Source organism: Ammodytes marinus, assembly GCF_949987685.1.
Source record: "Ammodytes marinus genome assembly, chromosome: 3".
Taxonomy (NCBI): domain Eukaryota; kingdom Metazoa; phylum Chordata; class Actinopteri; order Uranoscopiformes; family Ammodytidae; genus Ammodytes; species Ammodytes marinus.
Window position 1 is genome coordinate 36,370,956 of NC_137232.1, and position 24,605 is coordinate 36,395,560.

Genomic DNA, 24,605 nt, shown 5'->3' on the forward strand with positions numbered 1-24,605 from the left:
TCCTATTCCCATGGCCGGCAGCAACCTTTACTAAGACATCTCCTGGGGGGTACAGAGATCCCTTGTGATCCATGATAATGTAGGTTACAAATGTAGGCTGAGTGATAAAGCATATTACTGAAAAACAAAGTTAGGGATTTGGAGTTATTTTGCCATTATTTTACTAGTCCGGCCCACCTGAGATCAGAGAGGCTGTATGTGGCCCTCGAACCAAAATGAGTTTGACACCCCTGCTCTAGTTGTTGTGATGGGACTAGAATGGCTGTTTCTGGGTTGGGATGGAGAGTGTGTCCGTAGACTAGTCTCGGCCGTTTATCAGCATATGTTCAGCCTACCCTCCATGATCTGGACGTATCAATAGGCCCAGCTAATTTGATGTTCGAACAATAGCAATAGAAATTCCTTTTTTGTCTTTTTTTTTCATTTCAAAATGTATCTGTTGACAATCCTCATAAAGTATGTCACCAAGAATTAAGGCAGTTCGGAAGGCCAAAGGAGGTCAGATCCGGTACTGGCAAGGTGTACCTAATTGAGTGGTCGGTGAGTGTATACATGACATTCTTAATGTTTGAGCAATGGTATTGTAGTTTAAAATTGGCCTGTTGCTAATCCTCATACGTCATCGTCCAATGTATCTGTCCGTATCCATCTGAGAGTCTGTCGCCGTTCCTCGACTTGAAACGTTAAAAGAAGCAGAACAGAAGGTCTGAGCTCAGTTAGGAGCTGACTGCAGCTGCGTAACACATCTATGTAAGGATGAGGTGATGTTGTTTCTCTGCATCATATAGACTTTATAAAGGAGAATGCAAGTTCAGGTAATTTGTGCTATTGGTTTTTACACTGATTAATTAATTGATTTTTTGTTATTTTGTTTGTGTGAATAAGTGTGCTTTTGCTTCACCTTAGTTTAAAGTGTGAACTACATCTCTGAAAATAGTTTTCTGTTATTGCAATGAATTCAGTTTGTGTCTAACCCTAACCCTAACAAAATCTCACATTATGATTCAGATGAGTTGATCTAATGCATTATTTCATGATTGCTTTATGACCTAAATGAGGGACAATGACAAACTCTTCTCAGGTTTCATATTTTAAACTCGTCGTCTACATTGACACTGGGGTTTTAAAATATTTATATTTCACTATTGTCATGTCTTTATATTGTTTAATTGTTGGTGCCAATGTGTTGCTCATTGTGGTTATCTGTATGAACAGAAGCTTACATGAACCAATGTACCTTTTCCTTTGCAGCCTGTTTGTTAATGAGCTGTTTGGCAGCACTGCACTGTTTCCATTTCTTCTGATTCAGATTCTGTCTGACATTCACATTGTTCCTAAATCGTTTTGTTTCTTGCAGATTTTTTGTGTGCATTTCTATGGAAATGTAGAATATTTCACCTTAGCTGTCATGGCTTATGACAGATATGTTGCCATCTGTCATCCTCTAGAATATCACACACGCATGCCCTTTAAAAAGGTTGTGATCCTCACTGTGTCTATTTGGTTCTACAGTACACTTTCCATTATTTTCATGATGTGTTTGACTGCAACTTTACAGCTGTGTGGGAACACCATTCAAAAAGTTTATTGTGACAACCATGCCGTCGTTAAACTGGCCTGTGGTGACACCACTGGCAATGATATTGATTCACTTGTTTACATCTTCACTGTTATCCTTTCCATTGTAGTTCTTGTGGTTTACTCTTACGCGAAGATACTAAAAATCTGTTTTTCTGGCTCCAAAGAGACGAGACAGAAAGCTGTCAGTACCTGCGTACCTCACCTCGCTTCCCTGCTGAATTTAACCTTCGGTACTTTCTTTGAAATAATTCAGAGCAGATTTGATATGAGAAATACACCAATTATTATGCGCATTTTTCTATCATTGTACTGGCTTGTGTGTCAACCGCTTTTCAACCCTTTAATGTACGGACTGAATATTACCAAAATCCGCATCATATGCAAAAGTCTTGTTTTTGGAAAAATTATCTAACTGTATGTCATCTGTCATCTAACACATATATTAATTTTAAATAACAGAAAACAGAATGGATGCCCCTGATGATTGTATGTTAACAGTGCCAATAACTCTTTTCTGTTTCCATTTTAACCTGTAATTTTAATTTAATTTAAATGTTCTACTTCTATTCATTCGCTTTTAAATGTCTTCTAATGTGTTTTAATCTTGCCCTTGTAAAGCACTTTGAATGGCCTTGTGTCTGAATTGTGCTATATAAATAAACTTGCCTTGCCTATAATGTGTTTTTGTTTATCAAATGTCAATAAAGTTGGTTTGAATCTTTCACTTGCAGTTTTCAGTCACTAATCACAAACATCCTAAACGTATTCACAGGGTGAATGCTTCTATGTCTGAAGGCCTTGTAGGGGGTAAAGGCAGTGCATTGTCTGAACTGTGGTTTTCAAGTTATATTTCTCAAATGTGGGTTGACACAGGGTCAACAATAAAATTAAATGTGTTCACCCAGAGTCTGGTCTACTCAGCATTTAAACAATAAAAGAAGAAATAGGAATAAAATCTAATGAATGATATAATTGTGCTAATAAGCAGAGTGCAAGTTATATGAAAATAATATCAATGACCTATAAGCATAAAAGTGACAAACATAAAGTGGATGTGTAACAAAAAATAGAAAGAGATGTTCATAAAAGTGACAAGGTGTAATTGCAGGTTTGATGTCGATGGTAGTTCAACATTTTTCTCAAGTGTTACTTTAATTGTATGAGTTTTAAAACCAGGTAGAATAGAATAGAATCATTATTGTCGTTGCATAAAAGGTATCCAATGAAATTGCAGTGCTTCTTCGGCCAGAGCATAATAAATATTAAAAGGAACGCAGTAAAACAGAAAAACAGGAATAAGTTAATTAATGACATAGTCTTTAATTGTAGCCTGGTTATACAAAACTGTTCTTAAGCCTGGTGGTGCAAGCAGCAAAGTTTTTATAGTTTTGTATAAATTAAATATGTGTCACATTTATTGTTAAGTTATCTTTATTTGTCAGTTGTACACAAGGCACATTGAAATTCATCTTTTCGCATATCCCCTCTCAAGTTACCACACTTCGGAGGGGGTCAGAGCGCAGGGTCAGCCGCAGTACAGCGCCTCTGGAGCAGTTTCGGGGTTAAGTGTCTTGCTCAAGGACACAATGGTGGGCACTGTAGACACAATACCAGCCTCTGCTAGTTTTACAACTAACACCCTCCTGTCCGGTGCCGGGGATCGAACCAGCGACCTCATGGTTACTGGTCGGCCACCTTACCTCTAGGCCATCCTACCACACTTGTTAATATACAAGGAATTTGCTTTGATGTGTCGTTGCAGACAATAAATACAGAGGTAAATAAAAGCAAGTTTAAAATAATTAAAAAGTAAAAAAATGTAGAGTAACATCTTTTTGTTTATTTTTTAAGTAATCGGAGCAAATATCTCTTCATTAGAAGGGAAAAGTTCCACAAATGTCCAGATGATCAATAATATGCCTGTCAGAATCAGAATGGGTTTTAATGCAAGGTTCGGTCTCATACAAGGAATTTGCTGAGGTCAGACTGCACACAACAAACTGAATTATGAACATCATTAAAGCCACTACGAGTAAAATGGCACGTTGGCGTCCCCTTTGGACAAAAGCGGTAGTATTTTTACGACGCCAGCTGTCGTGAAGCTGTTTTCTAGCTTGTGCCGGGCGTGCAAGATTCAAATGATCAGGAAGCAATATAGTGCATGTCCGTGTGTTGAAAGTGTGAGGGCACCGGACTCTTTTCGGCTCCGTGAGAGTGGTTAGTGACACAGCATCAACTAATGCCAGACAGTGCTACACACACACCTGATTGCAATGAGTTGATGCAGTGTCACCTCTCACGGAGCTGAAAGATTCCGTGTCCTCACATAAAGCGAATGAACGAGAGACGGCAGTTAGTATGGATCACGATGAGGTAATGTGTTTATGTTGTTGTAAATAATGACTATTTTCGATGAATAATGGTCATCTGATGATGCTGGTGAGGCAAAGTAAACTTTGTTTTAGTAGGCTACCGCTCATTCATTTAGGAGTAAACACTGCAGTCTAGGTTCGCTCCGTGAAATTGTGTATACGTTACTTGGCAAAGCCCTCCCGCCCGCCTATCACTCTCCCTTTTAGCTTTTCTTCATTGAATTTTCTTTTTTTTCTTTGATGGTTCAGCCCCGTTATCAGTCATTATGACGACAAATAACTGTCTCAAACAAGGCTCCCGCTCTCCTTCCCTCACCTGGAGGGATAGGCTTCTCAAATCGCGTTCCTGTGTCACACTGAAATCTGCGACCAATACGGATATGTGACCATAGAGCATGCACGTGTGAACCGAAAATCGGACTGGGTGTGCGACCAGACCAAATGCAGTAATAAAAACTATATAAAAACGTATTTCTTTGCACTGATGGTCTCGTTTGCTGTTAAAGGTCATTTATGATTATGAGAGGAAACATGAGGCTGTTTAAAAGATATTTAAATGTTACTCGTAGCCGCTTTAACATAAACCTAGAGGATATAAGTCAAAGCGAACATCAGTGCAAAGAATGTTATTTTTATAAAGTTTTTCTTAATGTCTGGCGTGGGACAATGACAAACTCTTCTCAGGTTTCATATTTTGAACTCGTCGCCTACTTTGACACTGGGGTTTTTGAATATTTATATTTCACTATTGTCATGTCTAGGTTGTTTCTAGGTTGTAACACAACATTGTAACACAACATTTTACGAGATCACATTGAACTCATCACAATGACATTACCTCTGTCAAATAGTCATTTTAACCAACAGCACTTTTTTTCTTATTGTCCCAGAGGCTGTCAGTGAGGCACGAGTATATCCACAGTATGAGCGTCTAAATAGTGCTGCCCTTATTTCACAGGTTCTTTATTTGATAAATTATGGGTAGGCCTACATGACTTACAGGCGTTCTGTTGTCCTTCAGCTCTGCTCTCTACACAAGTGTTCTTGTTTTGGCTCCTAACTAGCTTAAGCTGCCCGATCAACTTTGCAGAAGAATGAAATAGCGAGGAAGTTGCGGTGGCTTTACTGTACACTTGAACTGAGTGCACGAGGCACTTTTGGCTTCACCAGGAAAGCAATATCACTGATTACTGCATTTGATTTGATTAAAAAAAATAAAAAATTAAATAATAGAGTCTATAGTAGAGCCTATGTGTGTGAAACACTGGGTATGTCTTATACCTTGCCAACAGAAAAAGAAATAATTAATTGTAAACAGGAGCGCTCGTTGTGTAGTGGCAATTTTGAAGACATATCTTTGAATTGTTATCTGACGACATTCAATTATACTTTTCGTTAAAGTTAAGATAAGTTGCTTTAATGGTCGAATTACACCACACTCCAGAGGGGGTCATTGTGCAGGGTCATCCATAGAGATGGTGGGCACTGTAGATGTAATAGCAGCAACCACAAGTTTTTTAAACCGAACAAAATCGAAATTGGATGATTTCTTAAAATTCATAAACACCATAAAGGTTTGGATGGCAAATAATTATTTACAGATAAATACTAGGTTTATGTTAATTATGTTAATTATTCAGTTTATTGTGTCTGACCTCAGCAAATTCCTTGTATGAGACCGAACTTTGCATTAAAACCCATTCTGATTCTGACAGGCATATTATTGATCATCTGGACATTTGTGGAACTTTTCCCTTCTAATAAAGAGATATTTGCTCATATTACTTAAAAAAATAAACAAAGACATGTTACTCTACATTTTTTTACTTTTTAATTATTTTAAACTTGCTTTTATTCATCTCTGTATTTATTGTCTGCAACGACACATCAAAGCAAATTCCTTGTATATTAACAATTAACGTGACACATTTAATTTATACAAAACTATAAAAACTTTGCTGCTTGCACCACCAGGCTTAAGAACAGTTTTGTATAACCAGGCTACAATTAAAGACTATGTCATTAATTAACTTATTCCTGTTTTTCTGTTTTACTGCGTTCCTTTTAATATTTATTATGCTCTGGCCGAAGAAGCACTGCAATTTCATTGGATACCTTTTATGCAACGACAATAATGATTCTATTCTATTCTACCTGGTTTTAAAACTCATACAATTAAAGTAACACTTGAGAAAAATGTTGAACTACCATCGACATCAAACCTGCAATTACACCTTGTCACTTTTATGAACATCTCTTTCTATATTTTGTTACACATCCACTTTATGTTTGTCACTTTTATGCTTATAGGTCGTTGATATTATTTTCATATAACTTGCACTCTGCTTATTAGCACAATTATATCATTCATTAGATTTTATTCCTATTTCTTCTTTTATTGTTTCTATTTAAATGCTGAGTAGACCAGACTCGGGGTGAACACATTTCATTTTATTGTTGACCCTGTGTCAACCCACATTTGAGAAATATAACTTGAAAACCACAGTTCAGACAGTGCACTGCCTTTACCCCCTACAAGGCCTTCAGACATAGAAGCATTCACCCTGTGAATACGTTTAGGATGTTTGTGATAAGTGACTGAAAACTGCAAGTGAAAGATTCAAACCAACTTTATTTACATTTGATAAACAAAAACACATTATAGGCAAGGCAAGGCAAGTTTATTTATAGAGCACAATTCAGACACAAGGCCATTCAAAGTGCTTTACAGGGGCAAGATTGAAACACATTAGAAGACATTTAAAAGCAAATGAAAAGAAGTAGAACATTTAAATTAAATAAAAATTACAGGTTAAAATGGAAACAGAAAAGAGTTATTGGCACTGTTAACATACAATCATCAGGGGCATCCATTCTGTTTTCTGTTATTTAAAATTAATATATGTGTTAAATGACAGATGACATACAGTTACGTATTTTAGATTGTTTTCCCAAAAACAAGACTTTTGCATATGATGCGTATTTTGGTAATATTCAGTCCATACATTAAAGGGTTGAAAAGCGGTTGACACACAAGCCAGTACAATGATAGAAAAATGCGCATAATAATTGGTGCACTACTCATATCAAATCTGCCCTGGACTATTTCAAAGAAAGCCCCGAAGGTAAAATTCAGCAGGGAAGCGAGGTGAGGTATGCAGGTACTGACAGCTTTCTGTCTCGTCTGTTTGGAGCCAGAAAAACAGATTTTTAGTATCCTCATGTAAGAGTAAAACACCAGAACTATAAGAAAAATGATTATAGTAAACATGTAAACAAGCCCAAAAACGTTATTGACTGTGGTGTCACCACAGGCCAGTTTAACAACAGCGTAGTTGTCACAATACACTTTCTGAATGGTGTTCCCGCACCGCTGTAAAGGAGTACTCAAAGACATCATCACAAGAACGTTAAATGCACTCCAGGACCAAACAAACGCAGTGAGGATCACAACCTTTTTAAAAGTCATGCGTGTCTGATATTCTAGAGGATGACAGATGGCAAGATATCTGTCATAAGCCATGACGGCTAAGGTGAAATACTCTACACTTCCATAGGAATGCACACTAAAAATCTGCAAGAAACAAAACGATTCAGGAACAATGTGAATGTCAGACAGAATCTGAATCAGAAGAAATGGAAACAGTGCAGTGCTGCCAAACAGCTCATTAACAAACAGGCTGCAAAGGAAAAGGTACATAGGTTCATGTAAGCTTCTGTTCTTACAGATAACCACAATGAGCAACACATTTGCACCAACAATTAAACAATATAAAGACATGACAATAGTGAAATATAAATATTTTAAAACCCCGGTGTCAAAGTAGGCGACAAGTTCAAAATATGAAACCTGAGAAAAGTTTGTCATGATCCCTCATTTAGGTCATTAAGCAATCATGAAATAATGCATTGGATCAACTCATCTGAATCATAATGTGAGATTTTGTTAGGGTTAGGGTTAGACACAAACAGAATTCATTGCAATAACAGAAAACCATTTTCAGAGATGTAGTTCACACTTTAAACTAAGGTGAAGCAAAAGCACACTTAGTCACACAAACAAAGTAACAAAAAAATCAATTAATTAATCAGTGTAAAAACCAATAGCACAAATTACCTGAACTTGCATTCTTCTTTATAAAGTCTATATGATGCAGAGAAACAACATCACCTCATCCTTACATAGATGTGTTACGCAGCTGCAGTCAGCTCCTAACTGAGCTCAGACCTTCTGTTCTGCTTCTTTTAACGTTTCAAGTCGAGGGACGGCGACAGACTCTCAGATGGATACGGACAGATACATTGGACGATGACGTATGAGGATTAGCAACAGGCCAATTTTAAACTACAATACCATTGCTCAAACATTAAGAATGTCATGTATACACTCACCGACCACTCAATTAGGTACACCTTGCCAGTACCGGGTTTGACCTCCTTTGGCCTTCCGAACTGCCTAAATTCTTCGTGGCATACTTTCAAAAAGGTGTTGGAAACATTTCTCAGTGGGTTTTGTCCATATTGACATGATAGCATCATGGCGGCTGCACATCCATGACGCGAATCTCTCCTTCCACCACATTCCAAAGGGGCTCTATTGGGTTGAGATCTGGTGGCTGTGCCTCCATGTACATCCTTTGTACCTTGTGTGAATGTGTATGACTGCTGTATGTTTGAGGTGGTGGTCGGAGGGGCCGTTGGCGCTGAATGGCAGCCATGCTTCCGTCAGTCTGCCCCAGGGCAGCTGTGGCTACTCTGGTAGTTTACCACCACCGGTATGACTGTGTGTGAACAAATTGAACCTGTAAAGCGCTTTGAGTCACAGAGAAATAGAGCGCTATATAAATCCAATCAATTATTATTATGAACAGAATGAACAGCTTTAACTGTCAGTAACTAGCTGACAGTAACATATATTTATTTTGAATTGTTTTAGTTTTACAGTCTCTAGTGTTTTCTCTCTGATGATGGCGTTTCCTCAGCGCAGTTTCCTTCCTGTTGTAATGAATTTCTTATTTTGGGGTATGGATGGGTGGGAGGGGGAATGTTTTTGCATGTATGCATATCTCTGGGTGGGGGGTGTGGGGGGGCGGGGGGGGGGGGGTTGTATTAAGCACTTTGTGTTACATTTGATTCTATGAAAAGTGCTCTATAAATAAAGTTTGATTGATATAAATAAAATGCATAACAAATCTAAAAATACTGCTGCAATTCTCCAATAAATAAAATACTTATTAAATACTAGTGAAGGTGCAGCATAAACTAAAATTGCAGTGAAAAAATATAGTGTTAATGCTCAGCAGGCTCTGTAAGCTGGTGTAAACAAAGGGTATGTCATCTTTAAGGGTCTTTTTGACTTTAAAAAAATAAAATATTGCTGCAGCTCTCTTAAACTCTAAAGTGCTCTTATAAATATAAAAATTATCAAATAAAAGTGCTACTGCAGCATTAATTAAATGACAGCTTGTTTATATTCAGTATAAAAAAGAAAATAATGTCTGGGTTTTGCCCAGCTCGTTTTTCTTCACAGTAATGGTGATAGTAAGACCTGGATGGTGCCTTTTCAAATTGGCATGCATGTTCGACGTGTTGCCTCCTACATAGGCGATCGCGGTGAAACAATAACCTGTGTGCCGACATTGTTCCACACGTTTATCACTGTTTTCATAATTCACCTGGAATCCGAAATTATCCCTCAAACGGGATTTGAATAACAGGGGGGCGCCTGCGAGCTCCGGTTTCCTGTTGTCTTTCCCCATGCAGTTCGCTTTGCTCTCTGTTCGAAAGCACTGTATAATTTTTATTTGCACTACTCATAGACTGTAGAAGAGGGGGGGGGGGGAACGCTGCTACTACAACTGCTAATAGTGATGCTAACGGAACACTAGAGCGGAGAGGTGTGTATCTCCTGCTCTGACTGCAGCTGGGAGGGACTGCTGCGTAAGGACTCGGCCGCCTGTCAGTGCTCTGGGACGGGGGGGAGTGGCCGTTGAGCACCCGCTGCTCGTTTAGAAGTAAAGAGCGATACATGCTTTAGCGACAGCACAGGGTCTCCAAAAGTCACCATTAACACCAGAAGAAGCGGCTAGATTGATCGCTGGTCGCTTTTTTAAAAAAAAGTCGCCAGAGGGGTCTGAAAAGTTGCTGAATATAGCGGCTAAGTTGCTAACACTGCCTGACCCTCATGCTCACCATGGAGATAACAGACTCTAAATTGCTGGCTGCTACTGCACATGTGCAAGCGAGCCGGAGGCTAAATGGTCCGGGGGGAACTCCGACGACAAGTTTTAAGTTCCACACCGCAAAACAAGCCTGTACATTCGCCATATATTAACACTATGTACTCCACCAAAGGACCGCGGTCCACCTCTGTAACACCAAATACGTGCCTGTACCGTCACGGTACGGTACAAATACGTGTACCGTTACACCCCTAATATTAATATAGGAATGACTATTGAAAGATGTTTAGGTGATAAGCAATTCTCACTAGAGTAAAAAGTGTGCCTACTTACCCCGTTCTCCCCTACATTTAAAAAAAAATAATAATAATTTTTAACCTTTATTTACACAGGTAAATCCCATTGAGACCGGAGACTCTTTTTCAAGGGAGGCCTTTTCCCATTCCCACGTTACCATTCACACACACATTCATACACTGATAGCAGGCAAAACATGTTGTTGACGGTGGATAGGGATAGGGAGATAGGGAGTCCTGTCTCACTCGATATGTTCTGTGCTAAAATAATGTGTCGGCATCTGATGGAATTTGGGGTTTACGGGACGTGTTAATTAACTGTATTAAATCCCGACATTTTTAATAAGTTGGCGATTAAAGTTTTAAACTACAATTCTGAGTTGTTTAAAAGACACAAATCTGTTCTGATGTGATTATAGTGAGTGCAATATTGAAGCATGTATTATATCACAGAATAGCTATTTATTAAAAAAACAGCCCCTTGGGCCTCGGCCGGCAGCAGACCCGGGTTCGGTTCCGGCCCGCGGTCGTTCTCTGCATGTCGCTCCCCTCTCTGCCCCATTTCAACTCTGTCTCTACACTATCAATAAAGCATAAAAATGCCAAAAAATACCTTTAAAAAAAAACAAAAAAAAACAGAGCAACTTGCCCGGCACTGCCCGCAGAAGAGATGATCCTTGAGCCTCTGTTTAGATACTAGTGATCTTTTTAGATATGCATGATGGGTTGAAACGACATTACGAGAAAACATAAACGAAAAAAATAGGAAAATATGATGGTTGACTTCTTTAATTTGATTGAACATTTTAGTCGTTCACGGTCAGTTAAGGTTTTTCACTGATCTCCTGTGTCCAGGGCCCAGTGTTTCAAACAGTATGCTGTTGTATTGCTCGCCGGTGGGCAAATTAGTTTCCTAAATCGCCTTCACCGTGTTATTTTAGCCGTGTCACACTGGTGCGCGTGTGTAGGCTGCTGTAGTGTGTCGCCAGTTGGCAGCTCAGTTTCACACCGCTGTATTATTATAGCCGTGTCGCACCGTTGCAGGGTAGCTCACGTCTTAGCCTGGTTGCCTAGGCTACTTAATTTGCTCGCCAGTGAACGTCTTTGGATCCAAGTGTTGCCGTCACTGTGTTATTTAAGGCGCATTGTTGCTTGGGTGTGCTCTCGCCTAAGGCTCGATTGCCTAGCCTTTGTTGATTTGCTCTCCAGTGGGCGGCTGGGGTTACCAAGAGCCGCTGACACTGCCAGGGGACTACAGATAGAGAATAGCATTTGGGCTAATTTTAACCCATGTATGATCAGGTGTTTTATTAATTTGCACTGTCCCCTTCTTAAATAAACTGAATTCAATTGAACTGTGTTATTTAGGGGGTTGCATTGTTTCTTGGGTGCGCTCTCGCCTAAAGCTCGATTGCCTAGCCTACTGTAACTTGCTCGCCAGTAGGCGGCCACTGCCACTGTATTATTCTAGCGGTGTCGCACCGAGGCCCGGTTGCTCTCGCCTAAAGCCCGGTTGCATACATTAGTTGCTCGCCAGTGAGCGTCTTGGGTTTCCAAAAGTCGCCTTCACTGTGTTATTTTAGCTGTCACACCGTTGTCGTGTCTGTGCAGGTTGCTCTCGCCTGAAGCCCGGTTGCATAACTTAATCGGATGCATATTTTAATTGGCTCGACAGTGGGCAGCCTAGGCCTTCCTAAAGTCGCCGCCACGGTTACTTTTAGGGGTGTCGCTCCATTGCTCTGGTGCTTGCGCCTGAAGCCAGGGTGAGTAGGCTACTAATTCATTTAGCCTAGCCTGCTAAATTGCTGACATGTTAAACAACCATAATTGTGACGCCTTCATGACCTCCCTACAGTGGAGAATGGCCATGACAAGTGCCCTGCAGGTCTCGGGGTGAGCACCTGAGGGAAGCACTGTCAGATAACCCATGCATGAACTGTAGTTCATGCCTCAGGCACTGAGGCTTGCTAGGTAGAAGCTCTCCTACTAGCCTCCAACCAGCTCATGGTACCAGCGGCAGTGAATAACCTTGCGGCTGTGCATCCTTCCTACTCAGGGGATGACATGCAGCCTTCGACACGGTGGATCACAGGATACTGCTCTCTAGGCTGGAACACCAAGTTGGAATCAAAGGCACAGCCCTGAAGTTCTTTCAGTGCTATCTGGCTGACAGGAGCTTCTCTGTCCTGCTTGGGGATTTCTTTTCCCCTGTTGCCCCCCTCACCTGTGGGGTCCCCCAGGGCTCTATACTAGGTCCCATCCTATTTCTACTATACATTTTACCCCTAGGGGAAATCCTGGTTAAACATAATATTTCCTTTCACTGCTTTGCCGACGACATCCAACTGTATCTGCCCCTTAAAATCAATGGGCAGTCTACACTCCAGCCACTACTCGATTGTCTGGCTGACATCAGATCATGGTTGGCGGCAAACTTCCTCAATCTCAATGAGAGCAAGACGGAGGTCATGATTTTTGGAAAAATCCCTCCTGCCTTCTCCACCGATGTCCTAGGTCCCCTTGCATCCAACATCAAGCCCTCGGTCAGAAATCTTGGCGTGATATTCGACAGCGCTTTTAAATTTGAGAAACAGGTCAGTGGAGTTGTTAAGAGAAGTTTTTACCACCTGAGAACACTAGCCAAGCTAAAATCATACCTGCCTCGGAGTGACCTGGAGAGAGCTATTCACGCTTTCATCACATCACAGCTGGACTATTGTAACGCCCTCTACACTGGCATGGATCAATTGCAGCTTCGCCGCCTGCAGTTGGTCCAAAACTCTGCCGCCCGACTCCTCACCTGCACCAAAAAACGTGATCACATCACCCCGGTCCTTGCATCACTCCACTGGCTTCCCATCCGTCACCGTATTGACTTCAAACTCCTTCTAACCGTTTTCAAATCCCTCCATGGTCTGGCCCCTACTTACCTCTCTGACCTCCTACACCACCTCACCCACACCAGAGCACTACGGTCAGCTGACCAACTGCTGCTTGAGGTGCCCAGATCCAGGCTAAAGACCAGGGGTGACAGAGCCTTTGCGGTCGCAGCCCCCAGGCTCTGGAACAGCCTTCCCCTCCACATCCGTGCAGCACAGTCCCTAAATGTTTTTAAATCACTTTTAAAAACCCACCTCTTCTCTCTTGCCTTCCACTAGACTACTCCTGCAGGCATTGTCGTTTTAACCTCTGTGTTGTTGTTGCTTTTATTTTCTTATTTGTTTCTTTTTAATTGTGTTAAATCCTGTTTTTAATGCACTAATTGTTCTTTATGTGAAGCACTTTGGTGGGGCTTAGCCGTCTGTAAATGTGCTATATAAATAAACTTGACCTGACCATGACATGCTGTCAGCTGCGTCCTGTAATGTCTTACAGGTGGGCAGCTCGGCTAGAGGGTCGGTGTCCTTCCGTGACTTGCCAAGTATTGGGTGAGATGAAACTTGGGTTTCATCTGCACCTGTGAATGCCTTTTTTCGGCGGGCCCTCAATTCTCAGTTTTCTCTGGGCCTCCCTCTGAGCCTTACTTCGCAGAGCTCCGTAGATGCTGGCCAGATTTAAGGGCTCTCTCCCATCACACTAGTGACAGCAGAGCTCTGGCAGCCATGCATAATGCTGATAGTTAGGGCTTGGACTGGTTAGCTCCGATTGAGCCTGCTATAGCATCCCTGGTTGTCTCCCCAGACGAGGCTCTGAGAACCGATGTGCGCTGCCCTCGGCCCCAGTGCCGGATTACAGACAACCTCCTTACTAGGAGTTACGACATTGCTGCCCGTGTGGGACGTCTTGGGAATTTGCTTTCTCACATAGTCCTGGCTTGGTCGCAAACCATACAGGGGTCAGGTGCTGGTCACTCAGCACCGACCCTCAGTGATGCTTCACTGCAGACTTTGCATTATGACTTGGGGAGCTAAAAAAAAAAAAAAATTTTTTTTTTTTTTTTTTTTTTTTTTTTTACTATGAAAGAGCGAACGAGCCGTGTGAGCATGCGCCGACGTTCGGTGGAGGGAGAGAGGACACCACTTTCTAATTTGACATACAGTACATCAGTTTGTTAGCCAGTGAGCTAACCAAAGCACACAAAATTCCTCATATTTAGCCTCTTAATTTTCCTCTCAAAGTGCACCAGATTCATGCATTTCACTTTAAAAAGGTGAAAAAAAATCTGGGGCAGAGAGGGGAGTGACATGCAGAGAACGACCGCGGGTGGGAATCGACCCCGGGTCTGCTGCTGGGCCCGGCCCGGTAGGGGGACGCCTTACCAACTGAGCTAAAGGCGCCCCCATCATTTATGAATTTAAAGGCAACAGTGAAAGGTATGAAGTTTTCTCAAGATGTACAGAAATTGTTTTTATTATAAACAATTGATTGATCATGGAAAACTTTATAAAAATGTTAATGAATGATTCAAACCATTTTTGAATTTTTTTTATTTAAAATATATGAAAAATGCAGTTACAGTTGTAGAATTTTACAGTTACAGCTGAAAATTATTTTAGTTTAGTTAATTTCTTGAACATGTTATAATAAAACAAACATATAGTAAAACGTCTAAGCATTAAAAAGAAACTCAAGCAACATCCTCAGCAAAATAGAAATGACAAATGAACTACTCAAATAATATGGTTCATGTTCAAAAGGCAAAAACACTTTTCTCTTATTTTTCTTTACAGAAATCCTTAAAAAATGAAAGCTGAATTAACAGGAATCAGTGTCCATGACATGTAACTTGATCGGGTTAAAAAAATAAACTCTTTTGGACAAAATAATGGAAACAGATGAAAAACCAAAACCGTTAAACAGTCCACAAACAAGAAATAACCAAACCTCAATAACACTCTCTGAGGGAACAGTACACCGAATACAGGGAGGTCTGATTTATTAGGTGTTTGGCCTTAATCTGTATTGCTATTGTCTTGTCAGCAGATATCTCATTTAAAAAATGTCATTCTTTTCCTTGAAACCGGTAAGTTGTCACGTATCCTTTTCCATTATTGTTTCCCCAAATAAACCTTTATATACATTGCGTATTTTTGGCATTTTCAGTCCGTACAGTAAAGGGTTGATGAGAGGTTGGCACGTAAGCCAGTACAATGACAGAAAAATGCGCAACATATTCGGCAAACTGTTAATAATAAATCTGCTCTGCACTATTTCAAAGAAGCAACCACAAGAGAAGTTAAGCAGAGACAGAAGGTGAGGTGTGCAGGTACTGACAGCCTTTTGTCTCATCTGTTTAGAACCAGAAAAACAAACTTTAAGGATCCTTATGTAGGTGTATATGATTGAAAGTAGAAGACCAAAGATAACTGTAAACATGTGAGTAAGTCCATATATGTTATTGACTGTTGTGTCAAAACAGGCCAGTTTAACAACATAATAGTTATCACAGTAAACTTTGTCAATAACGTTCCCACACAGTTTCAAAGGCAGAGTCAGAGCACACAGTATGTAAGTGTTCGTAAAGAGAGGGTAGAACCACATTAGAGCGGTAAGCACAGCAATCTTTTTAGATGTCATACGTGCGTTATATTGTAAAGGATGACAAATAGCAAGGTAGCGGTCATAAGACATCACGGCTAAGGTCGAAAACTCAATACCTCCATATGTGTACAAGCAAAAAATCTGCAGGAAGCAAAAGGGAGCAGAAACAGTGTGAATATCAGAGAGAATTTGCACCAGAAGTAATGGAAAAAGCCCCGTGCTGCCAAACAACTCATTAACAAACAGGCTGCAAAGGAAAAGGTACATTGGTTCATGTAAGCTTCTGTTAGTACAGATAATAATAATAAGAAATACATTGGCACATATAATTAAAATATAGAAAGTCAGAATGATCAGGAAATATAAGTATTTAAAAACACCAGTGTCAACGTAGGCTGACAATGTAAAATGGGAAAACTCTGTGTAATTTTCCATCGTTCACCTTTGGGTCCTTAAAACAGTTTAGTAGATGATCATGTTGTTGTATATATGCCACATTTTCTCACAGCTTTGTAAAAGTTCATAAGTTTAAATGCATGGCTGTGAAAGAAGGAAGTGAAAGAAGAGTTAGTATGAATAATATACCCCAGTGCAAAAAAAGGTTAATTTAGTCTTAAGTATATAAAAGTAATATACTAGTCCATACACAATAACATTCAAGTTAATACATATACATACATCAGTGCATCAACACTTATCAGGTTAATTTGAAAGAAAAAGTTAGGGTTAGGGTTAGAAAAAAAAATCACAAATACATCGAACTAAGCATTACCTCATTTAAAGTCAATAAAACACATGTTAATGTTAATACATTGTCTGAATGTTGGCATCAATGTTCTTACCTGTTATTCACACTGTGACTCAAATAACTAACATGGAACACATGATGCTGCATCTCTTAACCCTTTTCAAGTCACTGTTGCCCATAGCAAAAGTCTGACGTCATTATCAAATTAAACACTGATTGGTTTATATCATATCTGCTCTATGTTACATTATAGATTATTGTTTTTCCCCAATGGAGATGATTTAATATGCCGACTCAGCTAGGCATATTCAAGGCTAGAGTCTGGAACAATAACAGAAAGGACGTTCAAAGTCACTTAAACCCCCTTTCTTCCCCATTCTGTTGCTTTGGCTAGGGGGCGGAGGCAGGCAGATCGCATTTGTCGGTTATTGTGATGATGGAAGTCTCTGTGGCTGATGATGGTTTGTATAGGGAGACTTTCAGGTGTGAGTGTCAGTGACGGATGTGGCCGGCAGGGGGAACTGACGGGGGAAACAGTGATCTGAGTGGGCAGATGTGAAGATGGATGTTTCGGGGAGAAGGGGGTAAACAGTCATGCATGTGTGGTTGATTGAACAGTGCGCTGTAGGTTAGCCGTTAGAATTTGGTTACCCCGCCAGTTTGGGTGAATACCGTCTGGCCTGAATAAATCAGAACGGCCCCAAAACAGATCGAAATTATTGATGAAACCAAATTTAAGAGCTGTGCAGGTGGACTGAAGCCAGGTGTGGAGGCTGAGAAGTCTGCTAAAACACCCCACTCCTCGACCTAGAGAGGGGATGAGACCAGAAATGTAGACACTCTTGTCACAGGAACTTAAGAAATATTTTTGATGAGCTCAGACTGCTGACGAGTGGTGTCGCATGTTCCGACATGGACAATCACACGTCTAACTGAGGACGGAAGGGAGCGCATTAGCCCCGGAAGTTTGCTGGTGATGACGGGGACCGTGGCTCCGGGGAAACAGTGGGTGGCAGCGTTGAAAAAGCGCATGTTCCTTATAATGGAGTCACCAACTATTAATGTGGTCCGAAGGAAAAGGGGCCGAGGGGCTGACAGCCGTGGAATCTCGGAGCCAGAGAGTGGAATCTCGGAGCCAGAGAGTGGAATCTCGGTGTCTACGCTGCAGGGCCCAGCAGGAGAGAGTGGACGCGGGTCAGGGATGTCAGCACGGGGAGAGGGACTCACCGGCTCAGGGCGAGGAAGACCTCCGGAGCGTCTGAGCACGGCCTCCCTGAGGATCCTGCGGCGGGAGGCGGAGGTCTCAGTTTGTGATTTGGTGCGTATACTTTGACCCACATTGGAGCAGTGCGTTTCCCCACCATTGTTAGCCACCAGTGGCTGTAGAGCAGCGGTGTCTGCAGGCGCCGAATTGGGATGGGTCCGCTTTGGAGTGAGCTGGAACAGTAGGAGCATCAGCTGGTGGAGCAGGACTTTCACCAGACAGAGCTGCATACTGATTGGATAGGCCCAGGGAAAGAGGTGAGGCCCCGTCCGGGCCACTCTTGCGCCTACGGGTCACCACTTCAGTCCAGGAGGGCTGACGGTTGGGAGTGGAGCAGGAGGAAGGCCGATGAGGGGTCCCAGATAACAGTGTCCTGGATAGCTGCGTTTAAAGATGCAATCTGCTTGTTCTGGTCAGCGGCTAAATCTATGAAGCTGGCCAACAGGCACTCTTTGTTGCGAAGCTCGTCAGAGAGCCGTCTGATGTCCTCCTTGAGGTTAGTAATTTTATTATTTGCTATTGTAAGCCGCGGATCATCGTCATTTGGCATGTTGTGGAAAGTTACTAGCTGGCTTTGTGGAGCTGCTGGTAGCTGGCTGTGTTTAGCTGCTAGTAGCTGGCTGTGTTTAGCTGCTGGTAGCTGGCTGTGTTTAGCTGCTGGTAGCTGGCTGTGTTTAGCTGCTGATAGCTGGCTGTGTTTAGCTGCTGATAGCTGGCTGTGTTTAGTTGCTAGTAGCTGCTGGTAGCTGCTGGTAGCTGGCTGTGTTTAGCTGCTGGTAGCTGGCTGTGCTTAGCTGCTGGTAGCTGGTTGTGTTTAGCTGCTGATAGCTGGCTGTGTTTAGCTGCTGGTAGCTGCTGGTAGCTGGCCACAAAAAATGCCACTATAGGATGTGAGTGAGAGCTCTTATGTTAGCATGGCTGCTGCTGTAGCCTGTAGATGTCTTTGGCTCAGATCACCCTTTGTTTTAGCCTTTCAAAGTCCAACTAGTCCACATTCACTTTAAAATGATTTCCTATCATCAAGTGTGCTCAGTAGTACTTGTTGCAAAAACCAATGAGTAGTTGAGGTTGTTGCCAAATAAAACAGCGCAAACAAATTAACAGTTTAATTTCCCTGGTTTTGACCCTTCATATCCTGAACTTGAGTAAACTGAACTTTCTAGTAGCTGTCTTGTTTTTGGATTCAAATCTGACTAACATCATCACAGAACTTTAATGATTTAGTGCTTTTCCATTATTTGGATTATTGCAAAATGTAATACTTTTGGCTTTTTGGACATTTAAAAATAAATCACCTGTTCAAACTTCTTTAATTTTCATTTTAAAGATTATTTTTGGGGTTATTATATACTTTATTTATAGTGCAGAGAGAGAGAGATGAAATGGGTCTGAGGGGAATGACATGCAGGGAACGACCCTGGGATTTCTTCATCATTCATCTTCCTCCCTCTCTTCACGTTGTTCAAGTTTCTTCAAGCTATTTTCGTCTGGCAACAATAAGAAATCAGAACCAATCGGAATTTAGTTAATGATGTAATTCTTCTGCTGCTGTGGGCGTCCTCTCTAAACGCAGGTCATAAGAAGTATACACCAGCGCTCCAGCTCAGTTGGTAGGGACGCACTGTCTCTCTAAGGCAGGTTCATGTCACATAACGTCTCATGTGTATGTTATGCAGAACAATTGGAAAATGGTAAATATGGGAAATGTTTTTAAGTGTTTTAATGTTTAAAAGAATACAAAGTGAGTAAAGCTGCAAAGGTAATATTTAACTTTTACATATCTGTCATAAATTGTTAATCTTGTAAAGTGTTTCACCATGTTAAACGCTACTCAGGTTACATTTTTCATACTGAATGCCTATTTTGACACTGGGGCTTTCAAATATTTATATTTTACTATTATTATATCTTTGTATGCTTTCATAGTTTGTGCAAATGTGTTGCTCATTGTGGTTATCTGTATGAACAGAAGCTTACATGAACCTATGTACATTTTCCTTTGCAGCCTGTTTGTTAATGAGTTGTTTGGTAGCACAGGGCTGCTCCCATTCCTTATAACGCAAATTCTCTCTGACAATCACATTGTTTCTAGATCGTTTTGTTTCCTGCAGATCTATTGTGTTTACTCATATGGGTGTGTGGAGTTTTTTAACTTAGCCGTCATGTCTTATGACCGATATCTTGCCATCTGTTGTCCTCTGCAATATAACACCCGTATGACACCTAAAACCGTTGCCACACTAATTGCTGTAACATGGCTATTCCCGCTTCTGGCAATTGTTGTTTTGGTATCACTGAGTGCGCCTTTAAAGCTGTGTGGCAACATCATTAACAAAGTGTACTGTGGAAATTACCCTGTTGTACAACTGGCCTGCTATGACACCAGAGTGAATAACATTTATGGACTAATTTACACTTTTATCTCAATAATTATTCCTTTAATTTTTATCTTTTACACATACTTTAAGATTCTCAAAGTTTGTTTTTCTGGCTCTAAACAGACGAGACAGAAAGCTGTCAGTACCTGCACACCTCACCTCACTTCGCTTCTTAACTTTTCCTTTGGTTGTACATTTCAGATATTAAACACCCGGTTTGGTCCGAGCGGTGTGCCCAATATGTTCGGTATTTTACTATCATTATACTTTCTAACATGCCAGCCTATATTCACCCCTATAATATACGGCCTGAAAATGTCCAAAATCCGCAATATATTGAAACAGGTGTTGTGTGTTGAGAAGTAGGCCATTCAACATTATATACATGAATAAGAAGTGAATAAATGCTCACAGCTAATATCAGCAATGGTGATGTCTGTAGTTTAATGTGTGTGAGGCAGGGAGAAATTTGAACATGTAAGTTGAACAAGACCTGAGGCTTATTTTGCTCTCTGAAATAATTCATGCAAAAATGTTTAACTTGGAATTTATATCAGCACTGCTGTGTTTCTCTTCGGCACTCGGCCTGCGGCCTCGTGCCTACGACCGAATCACAGCAGTGCTGATATAGAGCGACAACATGCTCCCTCTCGTGTGCTATTGCTTAAATGTCCAACGGCCGAAAAAGCCAAAGGTATATTTGCATTATTACAAAACAGAGAAAAGCAGTAGATCACATTGTAGATGGTTGAACAAGAAATACATTTTAAAAACTATTAATCGTTTATTAAAAATGTTTATATCAATTTTTTTTAGTCTTTCAACTAAATGAACAACTCTAAACCATAAAGTTCTGTGATGAATTAAATGAATTAAACTTTTATATTAGGTGTATTTTAGAAGCAGTAGTACTTGATTTGATTATTATTTTTATTTAATATACTTGTAATAGGTGACTCACACTTTGCAGAATTAGAATGTATAAGAAAAACACCATACCCCCCACCACAATGCTTTTGTGTTTTTAATAGATATCGGGACACAAAGTTGTATTAATGAGGCCGGATTTATACTTGACATAAATATATAACGTGGATCTCACAGTAAATGTTGTATAAGTACACTCCGGGTCCAAAGTGTTATTCACAGCCCCATTGTTCAACTATTATTGAAATCGAATCAGTTCAAGTCTTTTGAACGAGCTGAGATTTGATGTTAACACACATTTGTACCATCAAACACATGGTGTACAGAACATGAAAAGTACAACAGAGAATAAAGTGCTATGACAAAATATATATTTTATTCTATTTGGAGCACATCTTCCCCAGCCCACAGCTTAAAGAACACTAAACACTAAAGGGGTAGGATTAAATAAGTGTATACTTCTTCCTGCTCCTTTTCGGGCATGTCACATCAATACAGATTATTTATTTTATTTTATTTTTATTTTTGTGAAGTCTTTTAAACATAAATTTTGTTTGTTGTATTTTTGTGCTTTTCATTTAGTTTTGTATTGTTTTTGATATGTCTGAAATAAAATGAAAAATGAAATGAAAAATGAAACTCTTTCTCCGTCAGGCCCGTCATTCTCTATCGTTTCTACCAAACGTTTATTTCAATGGGTTTTTCTTTTTTATCTGCTGGTTTCACAGCCTTACATTAAACAAATGAAACAACCTTAATACTATTGTTAAAACCTGCTCTATGATCACCAGTGTGAAACAAAGAGACCAATCGTCTGTAACCAGCAAATCCTCTGGAAAGCAGAATGCATTTTGCCCTCCAAAGGTCAACTTCTTGCAAGTGAATAAAAAAAAACCCGCTTCTTTAAATCATTCATCCCCTCAGCGCACACCATTTGAAACTTCAATGTTTTCCTTTTCGAAATTCACCCAACAGCTCAACAACTTATATCTAAATAAGAGAATAACAGAAAAAACTGTGCTCCTACTTGGTTTCATTTAGCTATTGAATTTATTGTTCGACCCTTTGGACCAATAAATCCTATATTAGATCATGTGTCTCAGACCAATTCAACTAGACATAATTAGTGGTGACATTTTTTTTATATATATATATTTTTTGGCATTTTTTCATGCTTTTATTGATAGTGTGAAGAGACAGAGGTGCTGCTGGGCCCGGCCCGGGGTGGGGACGCCCTACCAACTGAGCTAAGGGCGCCCCCCAGTGCTGACAATTTTAAAGTCAGGAGGGGTGTTTAATATTTTATTTCTGCATTTAAAAGTTAAAAACTTGTTTAACTAGAGACAATATTAATGGAGAAGTCAGATGGGGAGATGGGGAATTCAATAATTTATTAATTGTGCAGTTAAAAGAATGAAGCATTTCAGTGCAAATAGGAAAACCAGGTGTGTAATTTGAGTGAAAGGAACCATTAAAAACTCAATCACAATATCTGCCTTTTCTAATTTTTACAAAATATATTTTATTGTTTGAGAACAAGATCACACATCCTATGCAAGCCGGGGGAAGACACACAATGTAATCCATTACAAGATGTTCATCAACACGGTATAAACAGGCTGTTTATCATTCAGGGTTCGGAGTTCAAATTCAAGCTATTTTCTAGCACATTACAGATAAAATGTTCAATTACTCCAAAGCATTAAATATATACTGTATATTGAAAAAAAAGGTTCTTTTGATTTCATACATTGCCCTATGTAATGTTTATAGACAATCACTTATGAAGCTATTGAAGAAAAATACATACATACAGTCCAATATGAAGAGTTGTGACCTGTGTGTCCAGTCTAGTTCAAATTCTTGGAATAATTTGGAAACACTTGGTCACAACATGGAATCTATTGAAGAAAAATGTATTATCTTTTATCAACATATTTGTTAAAGGCCTACTTCACCGGTTTGAATATGAAGGTGTATTGAATTCTGAGATCCTATGTAGTATAAATGTGCAAAAAATTTTTAAATCGGTTCATCCTAGCCTGAGAAAAGGCAGAAAGAGTGTTTTTTTTAACCCTATATTTCTCTTTCTCGTGACATCACAGAAAGAGAAATATAGGGTTAAAAAAAAACGTACTTTGTAAATATTACTGTGATGTCACAGTAAAAGACATCACAGTAATATTTACAAAGTAAGTTTTTTTTAACCCTATATTTCTCTTTCTGTGATGTCACGAGAAAGAGAAATATAGGGTTAAAAAAAAACACTCTTTCTACCTTTTCTCAGGCTAGGATGAACCGATTTCAAATTTTTTCGCACATTTATACTCCATAGGATCTCAGAATTCAATACACCTTCATATTCAAACCGGTGAAGTAGGCCTTTAAAAATAAATGAATTCCACATTACCACAAACAAGGCAAGGCAAGTTTATTTCTATAGCACAGTTCAGGCAGAAGGCCATTCAAAGTGCTTTACAGGGGCATAACATACATCAAGATTAGACATTAGCAATTGCATTTAAGAGATAGTAAAACAAAGAAAATACATCACAACTACATTAGACATCATGTAGGCTGATCACATTAGTGGCTACATTCATTTTATAATTACATTTTTCAATAATATGATCAAGTCAGTCTTATCAAAATGGAGAAAATCCAGCATTTTTCCAGTTATGTGTCCAGATGTCATGATCATTTCAAACTTTGAAAACAGAACATTTAAAATAAATTCTGTACAATACCTGATCACAATATGGTTTCACTGTGTGAGTGAAGAGGATTTCACTCTACACATGGCAACCATCGTCATGCAGTAGATTCAGACACACACACAGACACACAGAGAAGCAGTTCCTCTCCAGTTAAAGTAGTAGCTGTCTTGTTTTTGGATTCAAATCTGACTAACATCATCACAGAAGTTTAATGATTTAGTGCTTTTCCATTATTTGGATTGTTGCCAAATTTAATACATTTGGCTTTTTGGACATTTAAAAATATATCACCTTGAATTGTGAATGGGGGGGGGGGGTGTACTCTAACCACTACACCATGAGCGCCCCCCCCCCCGAATTGTGCAAACTTCTGAGGGAAAATGTTATAACTTTGTTTTGAAATTTTAAGACCGAAAATTGATGTCAAACAAATGCTCCTAAAACGTTCCTAGAAAGAAGAACACCTTGAAAAACTCAGCTTTCAGCTTCAATTCAAAGTTTAATGACTTAATACCTTTTCAGAATTCACATAATTAAACATGCTCAATAATTGACATCTATATAAAACAGCAGGGAAAAACTTGCAGCTGAATGCAGTTATTGCTGAAGTCAGACATCAGACTGTGTATTTAGTGTTAAACCTTTTTACAAATGTATAA

At 39.9% G+C, this 24,605-nt stretch overlaps 3 protein-coding genes across 3 annotated transcripts; 1 reads left to right on the top strand and 2 right to left on the bottom strand.

Moving 5' to 3' along the window:
- Positions 1 to 1,150: 1,150 nt before the first annotated feature.
- Positions 1,151 to 20,668, top strand: LOC307248508 (olfactory receptor 10A3-like; the record flags this gene model as incomplete). Its single annotated transcript, XM_080024903.1, has 2 exons — positions 1,151 to 1,357; positions 20,036 to 20,668. 2 exons carry the CDS (start codon positions 1,151 to 1,153, stop codon positions 20,666 to 20,668), a joined length of 840 nt encoding a protein of 279 aa, XP_079881029.1.
- LOC307271277 (olfactory receptor 6N1-like) lies at positions 6,892 to 7,821 on the bottom strand (the record flags this gene model as incomplete). Its single annotated transcript, XM_080053686.1, has 1 exon — positions 6,892 to 7,821. The coding sequence occupies one exon, from the start codon at positions 7,819 to 7,821 to the stop codon at positions 6,892 to 6,894; it is 930 nt and encodes a 309-aa protein (XP_079909812.1).
- Positions 15,403 to 16,347, bottom strand: LOC307271278 (olfactory receptor 2G6-like; the record flags this gene model as incomplete). Its single annotated transcript, XM_080053687.1, has 1 exon — positions 15,403 to 16,347. One exon carries the CDS (start codon positions 16,345 to 16,347, stop codon positions 15,403 to 15,405), a length of 945 nt encoding a protein of 314 aa, XP_079909813.1.
- Positions 20,669 to 24,605: the final 3,937 nt, after the last annotated feature.